This window comes from Balaenoptera musculus, chromosome 8 (assembly GCF_009873245.2).
Source record: "Balaenoptera musculus isolate JJ_BM4_2016_0621 chromosome 8, mBalMus1.pri.v3, whole genome shotgun sequence".
NCBI lineage: Eukaryota > Metazoa > Chordata > Mammalia > Artiodactyla > Balaenopteridae > Balaenoptera > Balaenoptera musculus.
Window position 1 is genome coordinate 85,078,745 of NC_045792.1, and position 19,300 is coordinate 85,098,044.

A 19,300-nucleotide genomic window follows, 5' to 3' on the forward strand; every position below is an offset into this window, starting at 1 on the left:
ACCTAGAAGGAAGAAGGGAAAAGTTTTCCTCCCCTGCGTTGGCTATCCAAAATATGTTTCTATTAAATTTTAAATGTTATCTTAAAAATAAAGATACAATTTTAAAAAATTAATTAATTTATTTATTTTTGGCTACGTTGGGTCTTTGTTGCTGCGCGTGGGCTTTCCCTAGTTGCGGTGAGCCGGGGCTACTCTTCGTTTCAGTGCGTGGACTTCTCATTGCGGTGGCTTCTCTTGTTGCGGAGCTCGGGCTCTAGGCGCGCAGGCTTCAGTAGTTGTGGCTCGTGGGCTCTAGAGTCCAGGCTCAGTAGTTGTGGGCACAGTCTTAGTTCCTCCGTGGCACGTTGGATCCTCCTGGACCAGGGCTCGAACCCGTGTCCCCTGCATTGGCGGCGAATTCTTAACCACTGCGCCACCAGGGAAGTCCAAAAATACAAAATTTAAAAGTTCTTGAAGAGGATGTTCAGGCCTCTAAAAATAGGTTCACAGACTCTCAGGGTCTGTTTGAGAAACACTGAAATACTAGGGCATAGCTTTGCACTCACCTATCTACTAAATGCTCTCTTTTACTGTGGGCCCTTGGGCAAAATGACTTAACCTCTCTGAGGCAGTTTCTTAATTTTGAAATTGGAAACAACATCTTTCTCATGGGGTTGTTGTGAGAATTAAACATAGCATTGTATATGCCACGCCTGGCACAATGATGGAGCAGCAATGCCAGGGTAGTGGAAAACACATGGGATTTATAATAAAGAGAATATAAATCAGATCAGGCTTTGTACTTCTGGTCATCTGACATTGGGCAAGTGACAAATGCAAACTTTGTCTCCTTGTCCATGATTGAGGAATGTTATCAGTATCCTCCCCAACTGGATTGACAGCCTGTAGAAGTAACTCCAGTGCTGTGCATATGGTAGATCCCTTTACTCTATACTTCTTTCCCATCACCCCACTTCTCTCTCTTTTCTCCCTCCAACCTCTCTACCCCTGCAAAATACACTTTCTGGGTGTTGCCTAAATTCCTTATAAGCATTCAATACTTTGTATTGATAGTGTTTTTCCTGGGTCTTCTTTTTTAAATGAATTTTTTGGGGTGATAACTAGAACATTAACTACTTGACAATTTTCTTATGAACAATTGTCAACTACTCTACGTGGTACACTAAGCTAAAGGACATTGAACCCACTGGGTGCCTGAAAGAAGAAGAAAGAAACAGGGAACTTTATTCTGCCTTTCCACTCCTAAATATATTTCACAACTTTTCCTCAGTCTAGCATATTTTAAAAATCAATATTACATAAAAAAATCACTATTACATACTGACTTGTAAGTGACTTCATTAACTAGTTACCTCTGTATAGTTTGACTGTTTTAACACAATAAAGTACTCATGAATTACTTGCTTAATTAGAAATATATCTTAAAGAAAAAAAATCACTATGACAAAGGTTATGCTAAGTCCTTTTGGAAATGTGAAAAGCCAACTTAAAGGAATAGTACATGTTTATGAAAGGTAAGCTTTGATGGGACTTTACTGAAGCAGAGATTAATGCCATTATTTAATATTTATCATTAAATCCATCTATCAACCAAAGTTATATGTGACGTACTTCTCATGTGATCAACCTTCTGTTGAACTTTGGTTTTAAAAATAGAGAATGTTTCATGAAAAACAAATTTATGTCACAACTGTACTCTAGCAGTCAGCAAATATACAAGACAAACAACATGTTGCTTCTGCGACATGGCCAGGAGTCAATGGCCATTGATTTCCTGTGTGTGTCTGCAGATATTTACTGGTATAAGGATTCTAAAATGTGAAACTAGGCTTTTTTGTGTGTGGGGAAGTGGGAAGGAAAGTAAACATCGCCAAAGAGGAAAAGTCTGGGAGTCCGTAGAGCTGGGTTCTGGTCCTGGTTTCTAACTAGTTTTGAACTCCAGATACATGGATATAATAATCTATGAGGACCTCAGTTATTTTTTTCCAGCCGTATTGAGGTATAATTGGCAAATAAAGATTGTATATACTTAGGGTGTACACAGAGATGATTTAATATATGTGTATGTTGTGAAATGATGACCATAATCAAGTTAATTAACACATCCATCACCTCACATAGTTGCCATTTTTCCTGCATGATGAGAATACTTAAGATCTACTCTTTTAGCGAACTTCGAGTATATAATACAGTATTATTAACTATAGTCACCGTGATGCACATTAGATCTCCAGAATTTAATCATCTTATAACTGAAAGTTTGTACCCTTTGGCCAACATCTCCTCATCTCCTCCACCCCTCAGCCTCTGGCAACCCCATTCTATGCTGTGGTTCTATGAGTTTGACCTTTTTAGATTCCACATGTCAGTGAGATCCTACAGTATTTGTCTTTCTGTGTCTGACTTGTTTTACTTAGCATAATGCCCTCCAGGTTCATCCATGTTGTTGGAAATGGCAGGATTTCCCTTTGTGTGTGTGTGTGTTTTTATATAGAGCTGATAATATTCCACTGTGTGTGTGTGTGTATATACACCACATTTTCTTTATCTACTCATCTGTCAACAGATATTTAGGTTATTTCCATATCTTGGCTATTGTAAATAATGCTACAATGAACATGGGGTTGCAGACGTCTCTTGGAGATACTAATTTCATTTCCTTTGGATATATACCTAGAAGTGGGATTGCTGGATAATATTAGAGTTCTAGTTTTAATTTTTTGAGGAACCTCCATGCTGTTTTCCATAATGGCTATACCAATTTATATCCCCACCAATAGTGTACAGGGGTTCCCTTTTCTCCAGATCCTCTCCAACACTTATTATTGCTTCTCTTTTTGATAATAGCCATCCTAAAAGGTATAAAGTGATATCTCATTGTGGTTTCGATGTTCACATCCCTGATGATTAGTGATGTGGAACAGCTCTTTGTATACCTGTTGGTTATTTGTAGGTCTTCTTTGGAAAATATGTCTATTTGGGTCTTTGCCCATTTTTTAATTGGCTTATTTGCTTTTTGTTTGTTTGTTTTTGTTGTTTTTGTTTGTTTGTTTGCTATTGAGTGGTAGGAGTTCCTTATGCATTTTAGATTTTAACCTCTTCTTTTTAAATTGCTAATTTGTAAGGGTTGGATGATTCCTTCCAGCTTAGTCGATTGTCCTTCGGGAACAGTTGATTGACTAATTCCTGAAACTGTGATCTTGTTAGCTTGAGAAAGACTAGACGATAGGGTCCAAAGGGCAGGGATCATAAAAATTTATGAACTGTTGGACCCTAGAGGCTGCCCAGGTTGATACCAAATAAAAACCTTTTGAATGTTGAACAACTGAGGGCTTACTAGCTGGCTGCATTCGATTTTCAATTCAGAGCTAGCTCTACTTACAGCTCTTAAGGTATAAATCTAAAAGTTAATAATTAGTGCACATTTGGCGGAACCACAAAGGGAACTAAATTCTGCAATGACAGCTTCCATTGATGTAAGGGATGAGGATTCCAATACTCCAGCCTACCATCTACAGGTTAGATCATTTTGTGATTTATACTGAAAGCTCCATATGTTAAACAAAGGTCTTTTCTCAATGGAACAGATGTCTATTGTATTAATGTTGTCCCACTTAACAATAACTGACTTCTCCAGTGGATCCTGACGCTTTTTCTTCCCCCTTCCCCCTGGCACCTACCACCATCACCACTCCCATGCCAGTGGCAGTTTTCTGTGGGTTCAGATAGAAGATCAAGCCCCAGGAAAAATTAAGGAAAGGCAGGGATTGTGTTGTTGGTGCACACTACTCTCAAACTGACAAAGTGCAGCCTCAGCTCCACCCCCAGGGAGCCAGTTTAACTGGGTGTTCTATAATAAGACTGCCCAGTGGGCTGGTCATGTTCCAGAAAGTGTGGGGAGAGTTACAAAAGCTATCCCTGCCCTTAGTTCAGGCCAGCCAGTAAGCAGCAGAGGGATTGCTTTTCCTAAATCCAGTTCTCAAAAATATGAGGACTTCGGCCCTCAGTATTTAATAATATTGCTTTGTTCACAATTTTCTGTTTTAGAGCTCAAAATATTCATGTCAAGTATCTTTGAGGTTTGCAATTCTTTCATTTCCTAGCAAATGGAAAGTTGGAAACCACTGTAATTTTCCAAGAAAGCTTGCCTCATCATAATCACCTTCTATCTTAAGCAATGTTTGGCAATGTTGAGATTGAGAGTTCCAATATACATATTAATTTCTCAATAAATAAGTCATAATTAGATATATTGTCATTTTTTTCCTTCTTTATTTTTCTGATATGTGCCTTCAGAAGTGAGGTTCAACACCTTGGAACTTGGCTTCTATTAACATTCACGTGGACCATACTGACATCTCATTAGCTAACTTCCAAAGTGACTCGAAGACAGCTATTATTTCTTTTCATAAACAAATTACAAATTAAAGAATTTGAATATTAGTAATATTCTTAGTTCTTTTGTTTGGATGCTTCAATAATTTCTAACATTAACAAAGGAAAGCTCTTTGGAGTCCTCAATAATTTTTAAGAGTGTAAATGGGTTCTAAGGTCAAAAGTTTGAGAACTACTGCCCTATACCATGCTGGTTGGACAAGTATTGTCCAACACAGTGCTGTAGTAGCTCCAGAAAGTGTCCTTTAAGATGCATCATATTGAAGTAAGCCAGACAGAGAAAGACAAATATATGATATCGCTAACATGTGGAATCTAAAAAAAAATGATACCAATGAATTTATTTACAGATGAGAAGTAGACTCACAGACATAGAAAACAAACTTATGGTTACCAAAGGGGAAAGGGGGGGAGGGATAAATTAGGAGTTTGGGATTAACATATACACACTACTATATAAAAAATAGATAACCAACAAGGACCTATCATATAGCACAGGGAACAATACTCAATATTTTGTAGTAACATATTTATATATATATATATATATATATATATATATATATATATAACTGAATCACTTTGCCGTACACCTGAAACTAATACAACATTGTAAATCAACTGTACTTCAATAAAAAATAAATAAAACAAGATAAAATGCATCACATTATTTTGCTTTTTATGAGTTGTATCAGTCAGAATCCCTGCAAAAAACAGCGCACTCTGAATGGAAAATTGTGGAAATTTTCAGGAAGGGACTGTACAAAAAGGGTGAAGCACCTGTGACTGTCAGGTAGGCTGTGCCATTCTTGGGTCTGAAGAGGCAAAGAAAAAGAGTGGTTTCTGCAACCAATTATACCTGTAGCTGTAGGAAATGGTTGCTTCCAAGAAATCAAGGAATCATGGCAGGGTAGGCAGGCAGTGAGCTTGGTAGGAATGGATCCCGATCTTGTGGGATTCAAAGCTTATATAATTTGCACTGCCCCTTTAAGGAAAAGAACATATACTTAGGCACAAAAATCAATCTTTATCTACAATGGTAAAAGAAATCACGACTTACAAACTTGAATAATCTGACAAGTACCATACACATCACAGAATCCCCCCAAAATAGCATAATATTTCATTAACAGTCTGACACATCTCTAAAATTCTTTTTTTTTTTTTTGCATTTTGACTGCATACTTTTTGGTCACCTCTTTATATAGCAAAAAAGGTCATAATTTTTAATAGAGAGAATAGAAAGGTAATTCAGTCTTTCCTCTAGCATAGATTGTCAAAATTTGTGTTTTTTGTTGATAGTTTAGAAAAGTTTCATTTCAACTTCATTCCTTACTACTGGTAATGCCATTTAAAATTCATGAATTGTTGGGAATTCCCCGGCGGTCCAGTGGTTAGGACTCCACACTTTCACTGCCGGGGGCCCAGGTTTGTTCTCTGGTCGGGGAACTAAGATTTCTTTTTTTTGGCAGTGCAGCCAAAAACAAAAATTCATTAATTATTGTCTAATTGGGGGAAAGCAATACTAACTGGCTTTCATATAGGACTTGTCAAATTTCAGGGCATTTCCCATGTTCTTTTGTGGTGGGCTACTCCTAAATACTCTTTGAACCAATCATATGTATTAACCATTCTTGCTGTGATACTGTATTGTGAATTTTATGTTATTTTCATCATCATCATTTTTTAAATGTCAAACCAGCAAGAAATTAATAAGAACCTAAGCAAGTGTGTTTAGGGAAGACCATTCCTGGCCAAGGGAAGAGGATGAGCAGTGCAAGGTTTAGCAAAGTCAAGAATCTTAGCTTAGTGGAGCGTGGAGTACAGATAGGGCAGTGGTGGGAGGTAAAGACCAAGTGACAAGACAACAAAGTGTACTGGAGTTTGACAGGGGAGGTGAGAAAAGAGTGTCAAACGTTGGCAAGAGGCTGAGGATGGGCTACTGTGCCTTTAGATAGAGGAATCAAAGGCTCAGTGAGGCTCACCAGACAGAGAAGAGGCCACACAGATGCTTGGTATCAGAGTCAGACATAACTCTGCCACTCTCTAGCCTGTGAAACTTTATGAATAATAACTAACTATACATGGAAGAGACTGCAAGTCACTTAATTTTATTCCACTAAACCCAACTAAATGAATCTCCAGCTCGATGTCTCCTTAACAGAATGCCAAAAATAACTACAGTCACTCCAATGACACCTGATAAGAGAGGTAGTGTGGTGGAGGGGAATTCAGAATCAAAAGAGACCGAGGTCATATTCAATCATGGTTAAATATCTCACTCTAATTTTATGAAAACACATTGCACGTAAGCACATTGTGAGGACACCTCCCAGAAGTTTGGAAGGAACGTGTGTAGGTGAGGAACTCTAAAATTTAAGCTTCATTAACTTCGTGGTAAATCCGACTTTGGAGCTGATGTAATGAATCCTTTGGCCCCTCTCTCCTCCTAAGTTCCCATCTCATGCCAGCCCACCATTGGCTGAACTCAACAAGAAGGCAGGGTATCATGGGGCCAAGTGGATGATAAAAATCAAGATTCCTGGAGTACAGATTAGGATTGAGAAGGGTGGAGAGTGGATCTGGAGGGGCAAACAAAAACATGCCTACTTTTCAAGAGAAGCAGATAAGTTAAGTGATGATCTGGGGAGGGAATTGCATTTGATTCAACTCATGGTGAAAACTAGAAAGAATCAAAAGTCCTACCACTGAGCAGCTGAGGCCCAGGAAACAAAGGGCCTTTAAAATAAGGAGACATATGCATCAGTGGGTACAGGAGATGAGATTTACATAGAATCACTGGAGAAATCATGTACATTATTGAATACTTGAAAGTTGTCTATGGGCACTGTGTTTTTCTTTCTTACTTTATGGTTTTCTAATAGGTCTGATAATTGTAATGTGAGTTGGCAAAAAGTTTTGGTAGCCCTCCCTAGCTCCTTTCACTTAATTTAAACTTGAAAGACTTATTCTCATGCAAATAATGTTATAAACAGTGGTTAGATTTCCAGTTCTATTCACAAAAATCCTTTGTCATACAAGTGTGACTGAACTAGAGTCCTAACAGTATGCTAACATTTCAAAGACAAGCTCAAGCATAAAAAGTGATATGAACCCAGAAGTAAAAGAAAAGAGTGACAGCCTGTCTGGAATAAGGCAATCCCTGACCACACGAGGATGGAAACAACTGAGGGAAGGAAAGATCTGAAGAATAAGTGTGATGCCCTACGAGTGGGAGGTTCACATAGTGGAAGAAAAATCTATGATGCGGCCTCAGGATGAGAAGTTGTAGGAGTACAGATCTCTGCTGAGGTCTAGGAGTCCCATTTTTTCCCTAGCTTTATTATGCCAAGGCAATTGTCTCCAACTTTGTAGACAATCTCTCTAGCTGGGGACAAGCAAGTCCTCCTTTCACACTTCATCTAATTAAGCATCTTGACATGAGTAAAACACCAACTGAAGATATTTTCATAGAATAAGTCATAGAACTTGTTTGCATTTTTGAACTCTTGAGCAATTTTCTTCCGGAATATCACAAAATATATTCTGTTATTTCACTTATTAAAATGCACTGCTCGAACACCTCAAAAATCAGTCCCATTAACTTACTGAAGAGATTTTCTAAACTCTATGCCAGCATTTCTACTAATAAATAGTGGGTTTGAGCATCTTAGTTAACTTAGTTAATTATTCTACATCAGGAGCAAGCCAACCTCTTGATGCTTGTTTATACTGTCATGGTGGGGAGACTTCATTGACCTTTAATGTCTTTTTGTTGTGAAGATTAAGTGATAGAGTCTGGCAACCATCAGCAGTGTCTAGCACATAGCAGACACTCAAAAATGGGGAGCTTCTGAACCAAAAAGGGAGTCTAAAAGGTTGAATTTTCTTCCTATGTATTTTAGACTATTAAGATCATTTAGAACTTGCCAATATTTTGCTTTTCTGTGTTTTTTAAAAAGGCACGTCTTTCTGTGCATAATCTGTGACAAAGAAAAATAACGCAACATTTGAGAGTGTGACCACTGGTCATACTTAAATGCAGAATCAGTGTTTGCATTTATTCCAAATTCCATCAATCCTTCAGTTGTAAACAATATTAACATTAGAACATGACAAAACTTCATTTTGCACAGATGAACTCAACCCAGGATTTCTTTTTCTTTTTTTTTTTAAGAGCTGAGAGCATATTTACAGAGTTCAAAGCCTCACCCAGCAGGACCTAAGCGTTCCCTCAACAAAACTGGACCAACCGCTGCGTCCCAGGGCACCCTGAAGGATGCTGATAAACCGAGGAGAGAGTCACGTCCTGGTACCCGGGGCCCCGGCCCTAGGTTCCTTAATCCCGGGGTTAAGGGGTCAGAGCCGCGGAGCTCCCCACCTCTTCCGACCCCTCCCCAACCTCTCCCCTCCAGGAGTCCCAGCCCCGCCCCTATTTGGTTTCCAATCCCATCCCTCCTGGCGCTCGAGCGGCCAATCAGGAGGCGGTCCCGCCAAGGGGGGGGCGGGACAAGGGCCGGAACTGAGGGGCAGAGTCTGAAGTCGCCAATTTCAGCCGCGGGGCCGGAGACGCGTGAGTAGAGGTATCCTGCAACGTTCTGCAGCGCCAGACACCATGGCGGACAACCGGGATCCAGCTAGCGACCAGATGAAGCTCTGGAAGGAGCAGCGGGCCGTGCAGGTACACCCTGCGCTCTCCGAGCCGGCCTTACGGTCCGCGCAGAAAGCTAGGTGTCCGCGAGTAACGACCCCTGCTTCTCCAGCGCGGCGGTTCGGTAGGGCTGTACCACAGATCACGGGCGGGGTGTGTGTGTGGGTGTGTGTGTGCGTGCGCGCTGCCGTTCGGTCCCGATGGACTGTTACATTCAAAGGCAGGAGGGGAGAGGGTTTTGGGGCGGTGGGCAGCGGGCCTAAAGGATTTGTCGTGGGCCGCAGGTCGCGGGTGGTTGGCTTATAATTTTGCGCTTTTGCCATCTGGGACAGAGGTCGCAGCTTGAGGCAGGAGTGAAGGCTCATGGGGAAAGAGGCAGAGAGCTGCAGCTGCAAGAAAGGAAGTGAGGGGGGAAGTCGGAACAGGCTCTAGCTTTGCCTTTGCTCAAACAGTGACTACCAGCTTTCATATTTGTGGGGTACCAGGGGGACAGGGACCGTGTTTTATCATGTCGACGTCCCCAGCACGGTACACACAGCATTAAACGACTAAATATTTTTACACCCATGATTTCTTTTGCACTTAAAAACATCAAGTCTAGCATTTTAGAGCTAGAAGTGACCTTAGTGATTAATTAATGCGCTTATTAACACGTATGCTTTGAGTGCCAGCATGTGCTAGGAACAGTGCTGGGTGAGTCGTACAAATTCCAATGAGGCCAGAATTGCACCCCCCAGAAGCTCCAAGTCCAGTCTGGGAGACAAGACAGATAAACAAATGATTACCATCCAACGTGGTGAGGGCGCTAATAGAGGTTATCTGCAGAGTGTAAAGGGAGTGACCGACTGGGCTGACAGGCTTCTCAAAGCAGGTGACACCTGAACAAGCGCTTTAAAGATGAGTAGGATTTCAGCCCAGTGGTGGTGGGCCAGGCATTCGTGGCCTGTACCCTGGGGTGCAGAGCCTTAAAGGGCATCTCTGAGAAGGTTGGATGGGATGAGAGCATTTATTATTCTTTTTAATAGATCTTTATTGGAATATAATTGCTTCACAATACTGTGTTAGTTTCTGCACTTCTGTTTTGAGTCTTCTTTTGTCAAATTGGCCCAGAGAGTCTGAGGGACTTGCCCAGTTCCCATGGTGGTTGGTTAATGACAGAGAGAGGACTAGAGTCATGCTTTCCTTGTCTTGTCTAGCTCTCTTTCTTAAAACCAGGTTAGTGTTAATGAACTAGTATTAATGCTGAGTTCCCATGGATTGCCTTAGAGTTCCCTGTTTGTGAGAAGGCTGCCATCCTATTCTAAGAGCCTGGAAAATTTCTCATTTTGTTCCTTATATGCTACTAGGGTATTTAACTTTTCATGAGTTGTTAGTCAAAGTGACCCAGAGAGACTTAGCATCTTATCAATCAAGGACAAGCGGCTAGTTAGTGGCAGGGTCAAGATTAGAACTCAGCTTCCTGGGGCCAGGACTCTCTCCATACCCAGTGGTTGCTGCATCCTGGTTCACATGGAGCTTTTCATGAATACTTGGTGAACTGAAAAAAATATGGACAATGTAGTGAGTTTTTCATAAAACAAAATTTATTCTCTTCAAAGGACTCCCCTGAGACTAGCTTGCCTCTTCACTGTTTGGGAGAATCATTAACTGTTGTTAAGTCATTATGACCTCGCTGGTGATTTACCCTACCTGGTCACCCATGTGAGAAACAGCTGGCTTGAAAAGCACATCTATAATTTGGGTACTTCTAGTTGAAATACTGCTGTCTCCTCTGCCCATGCATCTCAGTACACTGTTTACATTGTCCTGATTGGCAGTCACATTGATGTCTTGTTGTTCCTTACTTGAGCTGCTCTGAGTGAAAACTGCTTATTTCTTTGAGGTGACTCCCCCCACCAAAAGGAATTTTGCATATGTCACATGGCCTTTGTAATTTTCCAGTGCTTTCTTTTGAAAATTTTCAAACATTCAGAAAAGTGGGAAGAATTGTGTAGTGTATGCCCATATATCCACCACATTTGTTTTTGCTGTATATTTTTTATTACATGTTATTCCATCTGTCTGTCTCTTCATACATCCTTTAACGTGTTTTTTGGAGGTGCATTTCAGAGTAAGTTGTAGACATCAGCAGACTTGACCCCTAAACACTAAGCATGCAAATTAACAGAATTCAATGCTTATTTATGTTTTTAAGGCAAAATTTATATGCAAGGAAATATACGAATATTAAGTGCACCATTCTGTGCTTTTTGATAAATATAAACACCTGTGCATCCGGTTCCTTTATTAAGGTACAGAAGATTCTCATTACCCTGGAATGTTCCCTCATGCTGTTTCCAGTCTTTTCCTGCAACCCCTGCAGTCTTGCCCCAGGCAACCATGTTGATTTTCTTTTTTAACCATCGATTTATGTACTTTTTGTGTAATGCTGCTTTCATTCAGCAAATATGTTTTAAGATTTAAAAAAATGTTTTAGAATTCATTCATGTCATTGCATGTATCCATGATTCTTTTTATTGCTGAGTAGTATTCCATTGTATGATTAGACCACCACGTGTTTATCCGGTTGCTGGGCACCTGGGCTATTCCCAGCGTGTGGCTGTTATGAATAAAGGTTCTATAAAGAATCTTATATAAATCTTTTTGTACACATATGCTTTTATTTCTCTTAAAACATACCTATGAGTAGAATTGCTGGGTAAGTGAATAAGGTAATTGAATGTCTTATGAGAAACTCGTAAGCCTTTTTCCGATGCAGTTGTACCATTTTACAGTTCCATCAACTGAGTTTGAGAGTTCCAGTTGCTCCACATCCTGCCATCTTTTGGTATTGTCATTCTTTTAATTTAAGCCATTCTGGTGGGTAGGAAGTGGTACTTGCATTCCTCTGATGACCAGTGATGCTGAGCATCTTTTCATATGCTTATTCGACCATTGGTATATATTTCTTTGATGTATCTGTTCAAATCTTTGGTCCTTTAAAACATTGGATTGTTTGTCTTACTATCCTTAATTCATAGCCCATATTTTAAGGACAGTCATGTATGGGCCAGGTGCTGCAATAATATTATACATCCCAAAGTGTATAATGGCATAAACATATTGGAAGTTTATTTCCCTCTTATTTATTTATTTGTTTTATTTCTCTCTTACGTGATTAGCCAAAGTGGTTTGAGGTTGAAGAAGGGGGTAGTGAGTACTCTGCGGCCCACAGTTATCAAGGGCTGCAGGCTGAAGGAGGACTCCCTGTTGTCAACACATGGTTTCTTAATGTTGCCCTTGACATCACTGTCTAGTCACAGAAGGTTAAGAGCATGGAGGAGAGTATGAGGGAGGTTCAGAGGCCAGGCTGGAAGTGGTGTAGGTCACTTCTACTCACATTCCATTGTCTAGCACCCTGTCACATGGCCACACCTACTGTGAGGGAGGCTGGGAAACATAGTCTACCTCTTGTGCCTAGGTAGCCAACCCTACTACATTGCATCCAAACGTACGTTCCATGTGGTGACAATCTCTCTAGCCATTTTCTTGTGATGTGGTGATGGGCAAACAGACATAATCTCTTTTAAAAGGGTATGTCCTTTTTACTTTCTGACTTTAAAATATTCTTTCTGTTAGAAAATTATGACAGTAAAGGGTGGTATTTTTAAAAAAATCTCCACTTGCTTGGCAAATTTTTTTTTTTATAAGTGGGCAGCTCTCTGTTAGTATCCTGCCTCCCACCCCCCAATTTGTTTTTATTTTTTCTGGATTGTGAGAGCTTTAAGTTATGGAATGACTGTTGGATGGCACCCTGCTGTCTCCGTCCTCAAGAACTAGATGCCGAATGTCAGGCTGGGTGTCTCCTTCTTTAGGACCCGTGTCAGCCAGCATGAAAGCAATTTTTTGGGCGTCTCTCCTTGTGGGAATATTTTGTTGCTGACAAGTGAATTGGAACCTTTGTGAACTTTAATAAGCGAGTGATGAATGAATCAGATATGTTCATAGGTATGACTTGGATCTTCTTAAAAACGTTATTTTTCTTTCTGTCAAAATACATTGAGGGGAGGGAGGTGGTTCTCCATGTATTTCTAGTCACTCTGAATGGAACTTAGATGGAAACTTTGTTGTTCATTGCTTAGAATGCCATTGGCTCTTCCTTTGGGATACTTAGGGTACTTGGTAGCCTCTGATCCCTTAAAAACTGGAGAATTTGAGCATTTCAAGGGAACCTTTTTTTTAACAGTTCCCTTATTACTTGGGAGAGAGGTTGGGTCTTATCCCATCCATTCCTATCAATGAGTCGTAAGACAGAGCCTTTGAGGGTTTATGTATTTTTTAGGGTAACTTGATAATAACTGCATTGATGTTACACTGCTAACATTCAGGCTGGAGAAGGGGTGACTCAGTAACTTCTTGTGCACATGTGCTTTCATTTCTGGTGGCAACTACCTAGGAGTGGGACATAGTATGGCAGGAAGAGAGAGAGACAGATGGACATTAGGAGAAGTTGAATTAAAATTTCTAAGCTTTTACTTCTTTTAGCCAACATCTAGACCACTCTGTATTTTTCTCCTGGTAAGAAAAGAGAGGCTGATTGTGAAACATAAAACAAGCAAATATTTATTTTTGTTTATTTTCTCACTTTTGTTCTTCATTTTCTTTCTGGTACTGTGACTACTGTAGTTTCTACTACAAAGAGTAACGAAATCTTTTATATTTGTGGATCAGTTGTCCTTCATTTTTTGAGCCTTTCTCTCCTCTTATTCCCTACTTCTTTGAGAAATTGAAGGACCAGAGCAATTCCCAGTGCTATCAGATTTATTTAGTAAAGTCAGTTTCAAGACAGAGAAAACCTCTTTTGCAGTAGTTATTCTGTGTATTTTCAAGGTTTTTTTCTTGGTGGGATTATTCTAATTGTTTGCTAATTATTGAAAACCAGTAGCAGTGTATTTTAACCATATCTTGCTGGAAATGTGGACAACTCACCAAGAAGAGAGGAGAAGAATATTAGCAACTACTGTGACATGTTTCCTCTTGGAAAAATAATACAAAAGAGCCTTCCTGGAAAAACAAACATTGCCCATTTGAGTGAGGGAGGAGGTGTGTTCAGTCAGTCTGTGCTCAGCCATCCAACCATGTGACCTTGAAGTCTGACATTTATTTATCTTCCTTGTAAAAGGCAACTTTTTAGTTTTTTCTGGAATTAAAACTATCCACTAGAATCTAAGAAAATGATATAAATGAACTTATTTACAAAACAGAAATAGACTCACAGACATAGAAAGCAAATTTATGGTTAACAAAAGGGAAAGTGGGGGGGGGGAGGGATAAATTAGGAGTTTGGGATTAAGATATACACACTACTATAAATAAAACAGATAACCCACAAGGACCTACTGTATACTGTATAGCATAGGGAACTATACTCAATATCTTGTAATAACCTATAGTGGAAAGGAATCTAAAATATATATGTATATATATAAATATCTGAATCACTTTGCTGTATACCTGAAACTAACACAATATTGTAAATCAACTATATTTCAATAAAAATTTTTTAAAAAAACACAGTCAATGGAGCCCATCCAGACCTACTTTAAAAAAAGTGATTAGTGATAACATTGGATTAATATCTACAAAAAAAAAAAAGAACAAAATAAACTACCCACTAGGGACTTCCCTGGTGGCGCAGTGGTTAAGAATCTGCCTGCCAATGCAGGGAATACAGGTTTAAGCCCTGGTCTGGGAAGATCCCACATGTCGTGGAACAACTAAGCCCGTGCGGCACGGCTACTGAGCCTGCACTCTAGAGCCCACGAGCCACAACTACTGAGCCCCCGTGCCACAACTACTGAAGCCCGCACGCCTAGAGCCTGTGCTCCGCAACAAGAGAAGCCACCACAATGAGAAGCCCGTGCACCACAACGAAGAGTAGACCCCACTCGCCACAACTAGAGATAGCCTGTGCACAGCAAGGAAGACCCAATGAACCATAAATAAATTAATTAATTAAAAAACAAAGAACACTACCCACTAGTTTTCTTCCCTGGAATCCTTGGAATCATTTTTTATTTTCTTCAGGCATTTGCTCCTCTTGCCCCCATGCAGTTCAAGGACAGGCAATTCTTTGCTTGCCTGTGAGATCTTTTTTTTTAATTTAATTTATTTTTTTATAGAGCAGGTTCTTATTAGTTATCTATTTTATGCATATTAGTGGATATATGTCAATCCCAATCTCCCAATTCATCCCACCACGCCCCCTCCACTTTCTCCCCTTGGTATCCATATGTTTGTTCTCTACATCTGTGTCTCTGTTTCTGCTTTGCAAACTGGTTCATCTGTACCATTATTCTAGATTCCACATATATGCATTAATGTACGATATTTGTTTTTCTCTTTCTGACTTACTTCACTCTATATGATGGTCTCTAGGTCCATCCACGTCTCTACAAATGACCCAGTTTCATTCCTTTTTATGGCTGAGGAATATTCCACTGTATATATGTACCACATCTTCTTTATCCATTCGTCTGTCAGTGGGCATTTAGGTTGCTTCCATGACCTGGCTATTGTAAATAGTGCTGCAATGAACATTGGGGTACCTGTGTCTTTTTGAATTATGGTTTTCTCTGGATATATGCCCAGTAGTGAGATTGCTGGGTCATATGGTAATTCTATTTTTAGTTTTTTAAGGAACGTCCATACTGTTTTCCATAATGGCTGTATCAATTTACATTCCCACCAACAGTGCAAGAGGGTTCCCTTTTCTCCACACCCTCTCCAGCATTTGTTGTTTCTAGATTTTCTGATGATACCCATTCTAACCGATGTGAGGTGATACCTCATTGCATCAATGCATTTTGATTTGCATTCCTCTAATAATTAGTGATGTTGAGCAGCTTTTCATGTGCCTCTTGGCCATCTGTATGTCTTCTTTGGAGAAATGTCTATTTAGGTCTTCTGCCCATTTTTTTTTTTTTTTAATTATTTTATTTTTTTATTTATTTTTGGCTGCTTTGGGTCTTCGTTGCTGCGCGGGCTTACTCTAGCTGCAGTGAGCAGGGGCTACTCTTCATTGCGGTGCGCGGGCTTCTCAATGCAGTGGCTTCTCTTGTTGCGGAGCACGGGCTCTAGGTGAACGGGCTTCAGTAGTTGTGGCATGCAGGCTCAGTAGTTGTGGCGCACAGGCATAGTTGCTCCACGGCATGTGGGATCTTCCCGGACCAGGGCTCGAACCCGTGTCCCCTGCATTGGCAGACGATTTTTTTTTTTAAATTTTATTTATTTATTTATGGCTGTGTTGGGTCTTCGTTTCTGTGCGAGGGCTTTCTCCAGTTGCGGCAAGCGGGGGCCACTCTTCATCGCCGTGTGCGGGCCTCTCACTATCGTGGCCTCTCTTGTTGCGGAGCACAGGCTCCAGACGCGCAGGCTAAGTAATTGTGGCTCACAGGCCTAGTTGCTCTGCGGCATGTGGGATCTTCCCAGACCAGGGCTCGAACCCGTGTCCCCTACATTGGCAGGCAGATTCTCAACCACTGTGCCACCAGGGAAGCCCTTCTGCCCATTTTTTGATTGGGTTTTTTAAAAATATTGAGCTGCATGAGCTGTTTATATATTTTGGAGATTAATCCTTTGCCCGTTCATTCTTTTGCAAATACTTTCTCCCATTCTGTGGGTTGTCTTTTCGTCTTGTTTATGGTTTCCTTTGTTGTGCAAAAGCTTTTAAGTTTCATTAGATCCTATTTGTTTATTTTTGTTTTTATTTCCATTACTCTAGGAGGCCGGTCAAAAAAGATCTTGCTGTGATTTATGTCAAAGAGTGTTCTTCCTATGTTTTCCTCCAAGAGTTTTATAGTGTCTGGTCTTACATTTAGGACTTTAATCCGTTTTGAGTTTATTTTTGTGTATGGTGTTAGGGAGTGTTCTAATTTCATTCTTTTACATGCAGCTGTCCAGTTTTCCCAGCGCCACTTAGGCCTGTGAGATCCTATTGTTCCTTGAGCAGTGTATTGTTGTCAGCCTAAGGCCGTATCCCATACCAGTTAGCACGCTGCTGACATGGCCTGTTGTCACTTCAGTGATACTTTAGTATACTTTGTTTAGTACCAACAGGACCCATTTGGTTCTTGATGAAAAACACAGTTTGATTTTTTCTTACATTTATTGGATTTCACTTTTTCCATTATGTATTACTTAGTATTTTATTGAATGGCAGTTCTCCAGGCAGATGGTATAGAATAACTTAGGCAATTAGTAAAGTAGAATGAAAACCCATTCTCGCCTCTTGAGCTTAGAATGACCAACTGTTCTTGACTTATACTGTGGCCCTTAGTGGCTTAACCATGATGAAGTCAACTTACAAAATGAAGTATATCCCAATGATGAAGTGTCCACTTAGAGCCCAGAAAGTGTAGTTTTCAGTCTTTCAGGCAGTCAGAAAAATTTCCCAGTGTTGTCAGTTCACTGATTTTGTGCTAGAAAACCCCCTCAGTGTGATGTGGTATTGAGGTGAGTCACTCTCTGATGCTGAAAATGAAAAGCACATCAGACTTAATCCAGAGTTGAGGAGTAAATGGCCTACATGGAAGTTAGGGTTTTCCACTTTTTCTAGTGACAATAAGCCCTCTCTGGGCAGGACCCAGCGTTCATCACCTGGTCTGTTGTATATTTTGAGTACAGTACTGAATTTGCCTGCTCAGAGTTACCACTCATGTATGATGCAGGCCCCTATTTCTCTCCCTTGCTTCAATTTCTCCCTCATTTCTTTTCTTAGACATTTCTCTTTGATTCTTCATTGAAAAAAAAAAACAAACCCAAAACTTTATATTGTGGAAAATTTCAAACCAGAACTGAATAGGGAGGATAGTTTAGTGAACCTCCAAGTGCCTTGTCTCTCAGCTTCAATAATGAATTTCTATCCCACCAACTCCCCCCCACCCCATTTTTGAAGAAAATAGCAGGCATTGTATCATTTTATCTGTGAATATTTTAGGATGTATCTCCAAAAGATAAGACTTTTTAAATAATACTGTGGTCGCATCTATAAAATGAACAGTAATACCTCACATCCTCACATTTCCAAGTAGCATGATCAGTTTCCCAGATTGTCTCTGTGCAGAAAAGAGTTTCCATGCAGGCCTGAGACTGCTGCCCTTAGAAAGGCCTATTGGCAAGGTTGACCCTTGGCTGGCATCTGGACCTTGGCTTTCTGGAGGGTTCCCACCACCCTAACTGGTAAGAGTGGCTCACAGTGCCTAAGCTACTTGTGCAAACAACGTGGTTTATGCTGAACACCTGCTTTCCTTCCGGGAGTCAGAGGGTGTCTCTACGATCAGCCCCCAGTACAAACCCTGGGTGCCGAGTCTCTAACGAGCTTCCCTGCGAGACAGCATTTCACGTGAGTTGCCACAGCTTGCTGGGGAAATTGGGCATGTCTTGCATGACTCTCCTGGGAGAGGATTCTTGGAAGCTTGTGCTGGTTTCCTCTGGACTTCATTGTGCCTTTTCTCCTTGCTTATTTTGCTTTGTATCTAAATGCTGTAATAAATAACGGCCTGAGTATGCCTAGATGCTGAGTTCTGTGAGTTCTAGGGAATCACTGAACCCGGGGTGGTCTTGGGGACCCCTGACACTGTCTGTCTCTTTTTTTTTAACGCTTTGTTCAAAGTCAGATGCAAATAACGTTCACACACTACATTGGTTGATATGTCTCTTAAGTCCGTCTTTCTCCTCCCTAGGGTGGTTGTAAACGAAGTTTATGTGGCTTAAACTTTAAGGGGGTCAGGTGAGGGGTCAGGCTTTATAGTCAGACAGGGTTCAGATTGAGGCTTGACCACCGGCCAGGTTACTTAACCTCCCTCCCCTTTGGTTGCCCATATTGAAAATGGGATAATAATTCTCCTTACTTTGCAGTATTGCTGTGAGAATTAATTTATCTAAAACATGTGTGTAGATTAATACATGTCAATTACCCAGCCTGAAGAATATGTGCAAGAGATGTTAGCTATGTTGTTTTGAGACGTGCTATAGTGTGTGGGTAAGATTTGGGTCCTCGAGCCAGTCTGCTTGGGTTCAAATTCTGCTTCTGCCCCATTCTAGGTGGGTGGCCTTGAGCAAGTTGTATAACTTCTTGGTGCCTCAGTTTCCTCTTCCGTGTAATGGAGATTATTATAGTCTTTACCTCGGAGAGGTAGATTAAATGTGATAACCCAAGTAAAGAGTTTAGAACAACGCCTGCAGAGCAAGCTGATATTTGTTGTTTTGAGGCTT

At 40.5% G+C, this 19,300-nt stretch overlaps 1 protein-coding gene and 1 long non-coding RNA gene across 3 annotated transcripts in view; one reads left to right on the top strand and one right to left on the bottom strand.

Moving 5' to 3' along the window:
- Positions 1–246: 246 nt before the first annotated feature.
- On the bottom strand, positions 247–8,776 carry LOC118900001. The gene is made up of 3 exons (XR_005021029.1): positions 8,608–8,776; positions 5,255–5,380; positions 247–407 (listed from the first exon to the last, which is right to left on the bottom strand). It is a non-coding gene; the product is annotated as an uncharacterized LOC118900001 (long non-coding RNA).
- Positions 8,777–8,909: 133 nt separating this feature from the next.
- The window catches only part of CAT (catalase), a 40,337-nt gene continuing 29,946 nt past the window's right edge, over positions 8,910–19,300 (top strand). The window contains exon 1 of one of the 2 annotated variants that reach the window (XM_036862112.1): positions 8,910–9,076. In XM_036862112.1, the coding sequence (XP_036718007.1) occupies positions 9,011–9,076 (66 nt within the window). In that variant the 5' untranslated portion in view covers positions 8,910–9,010. The remainder of the gene's footprint in view (positions 9,077–19,300) is intronic. The other variant, XM_036862113.1, reaches the window with a different exon arrangement.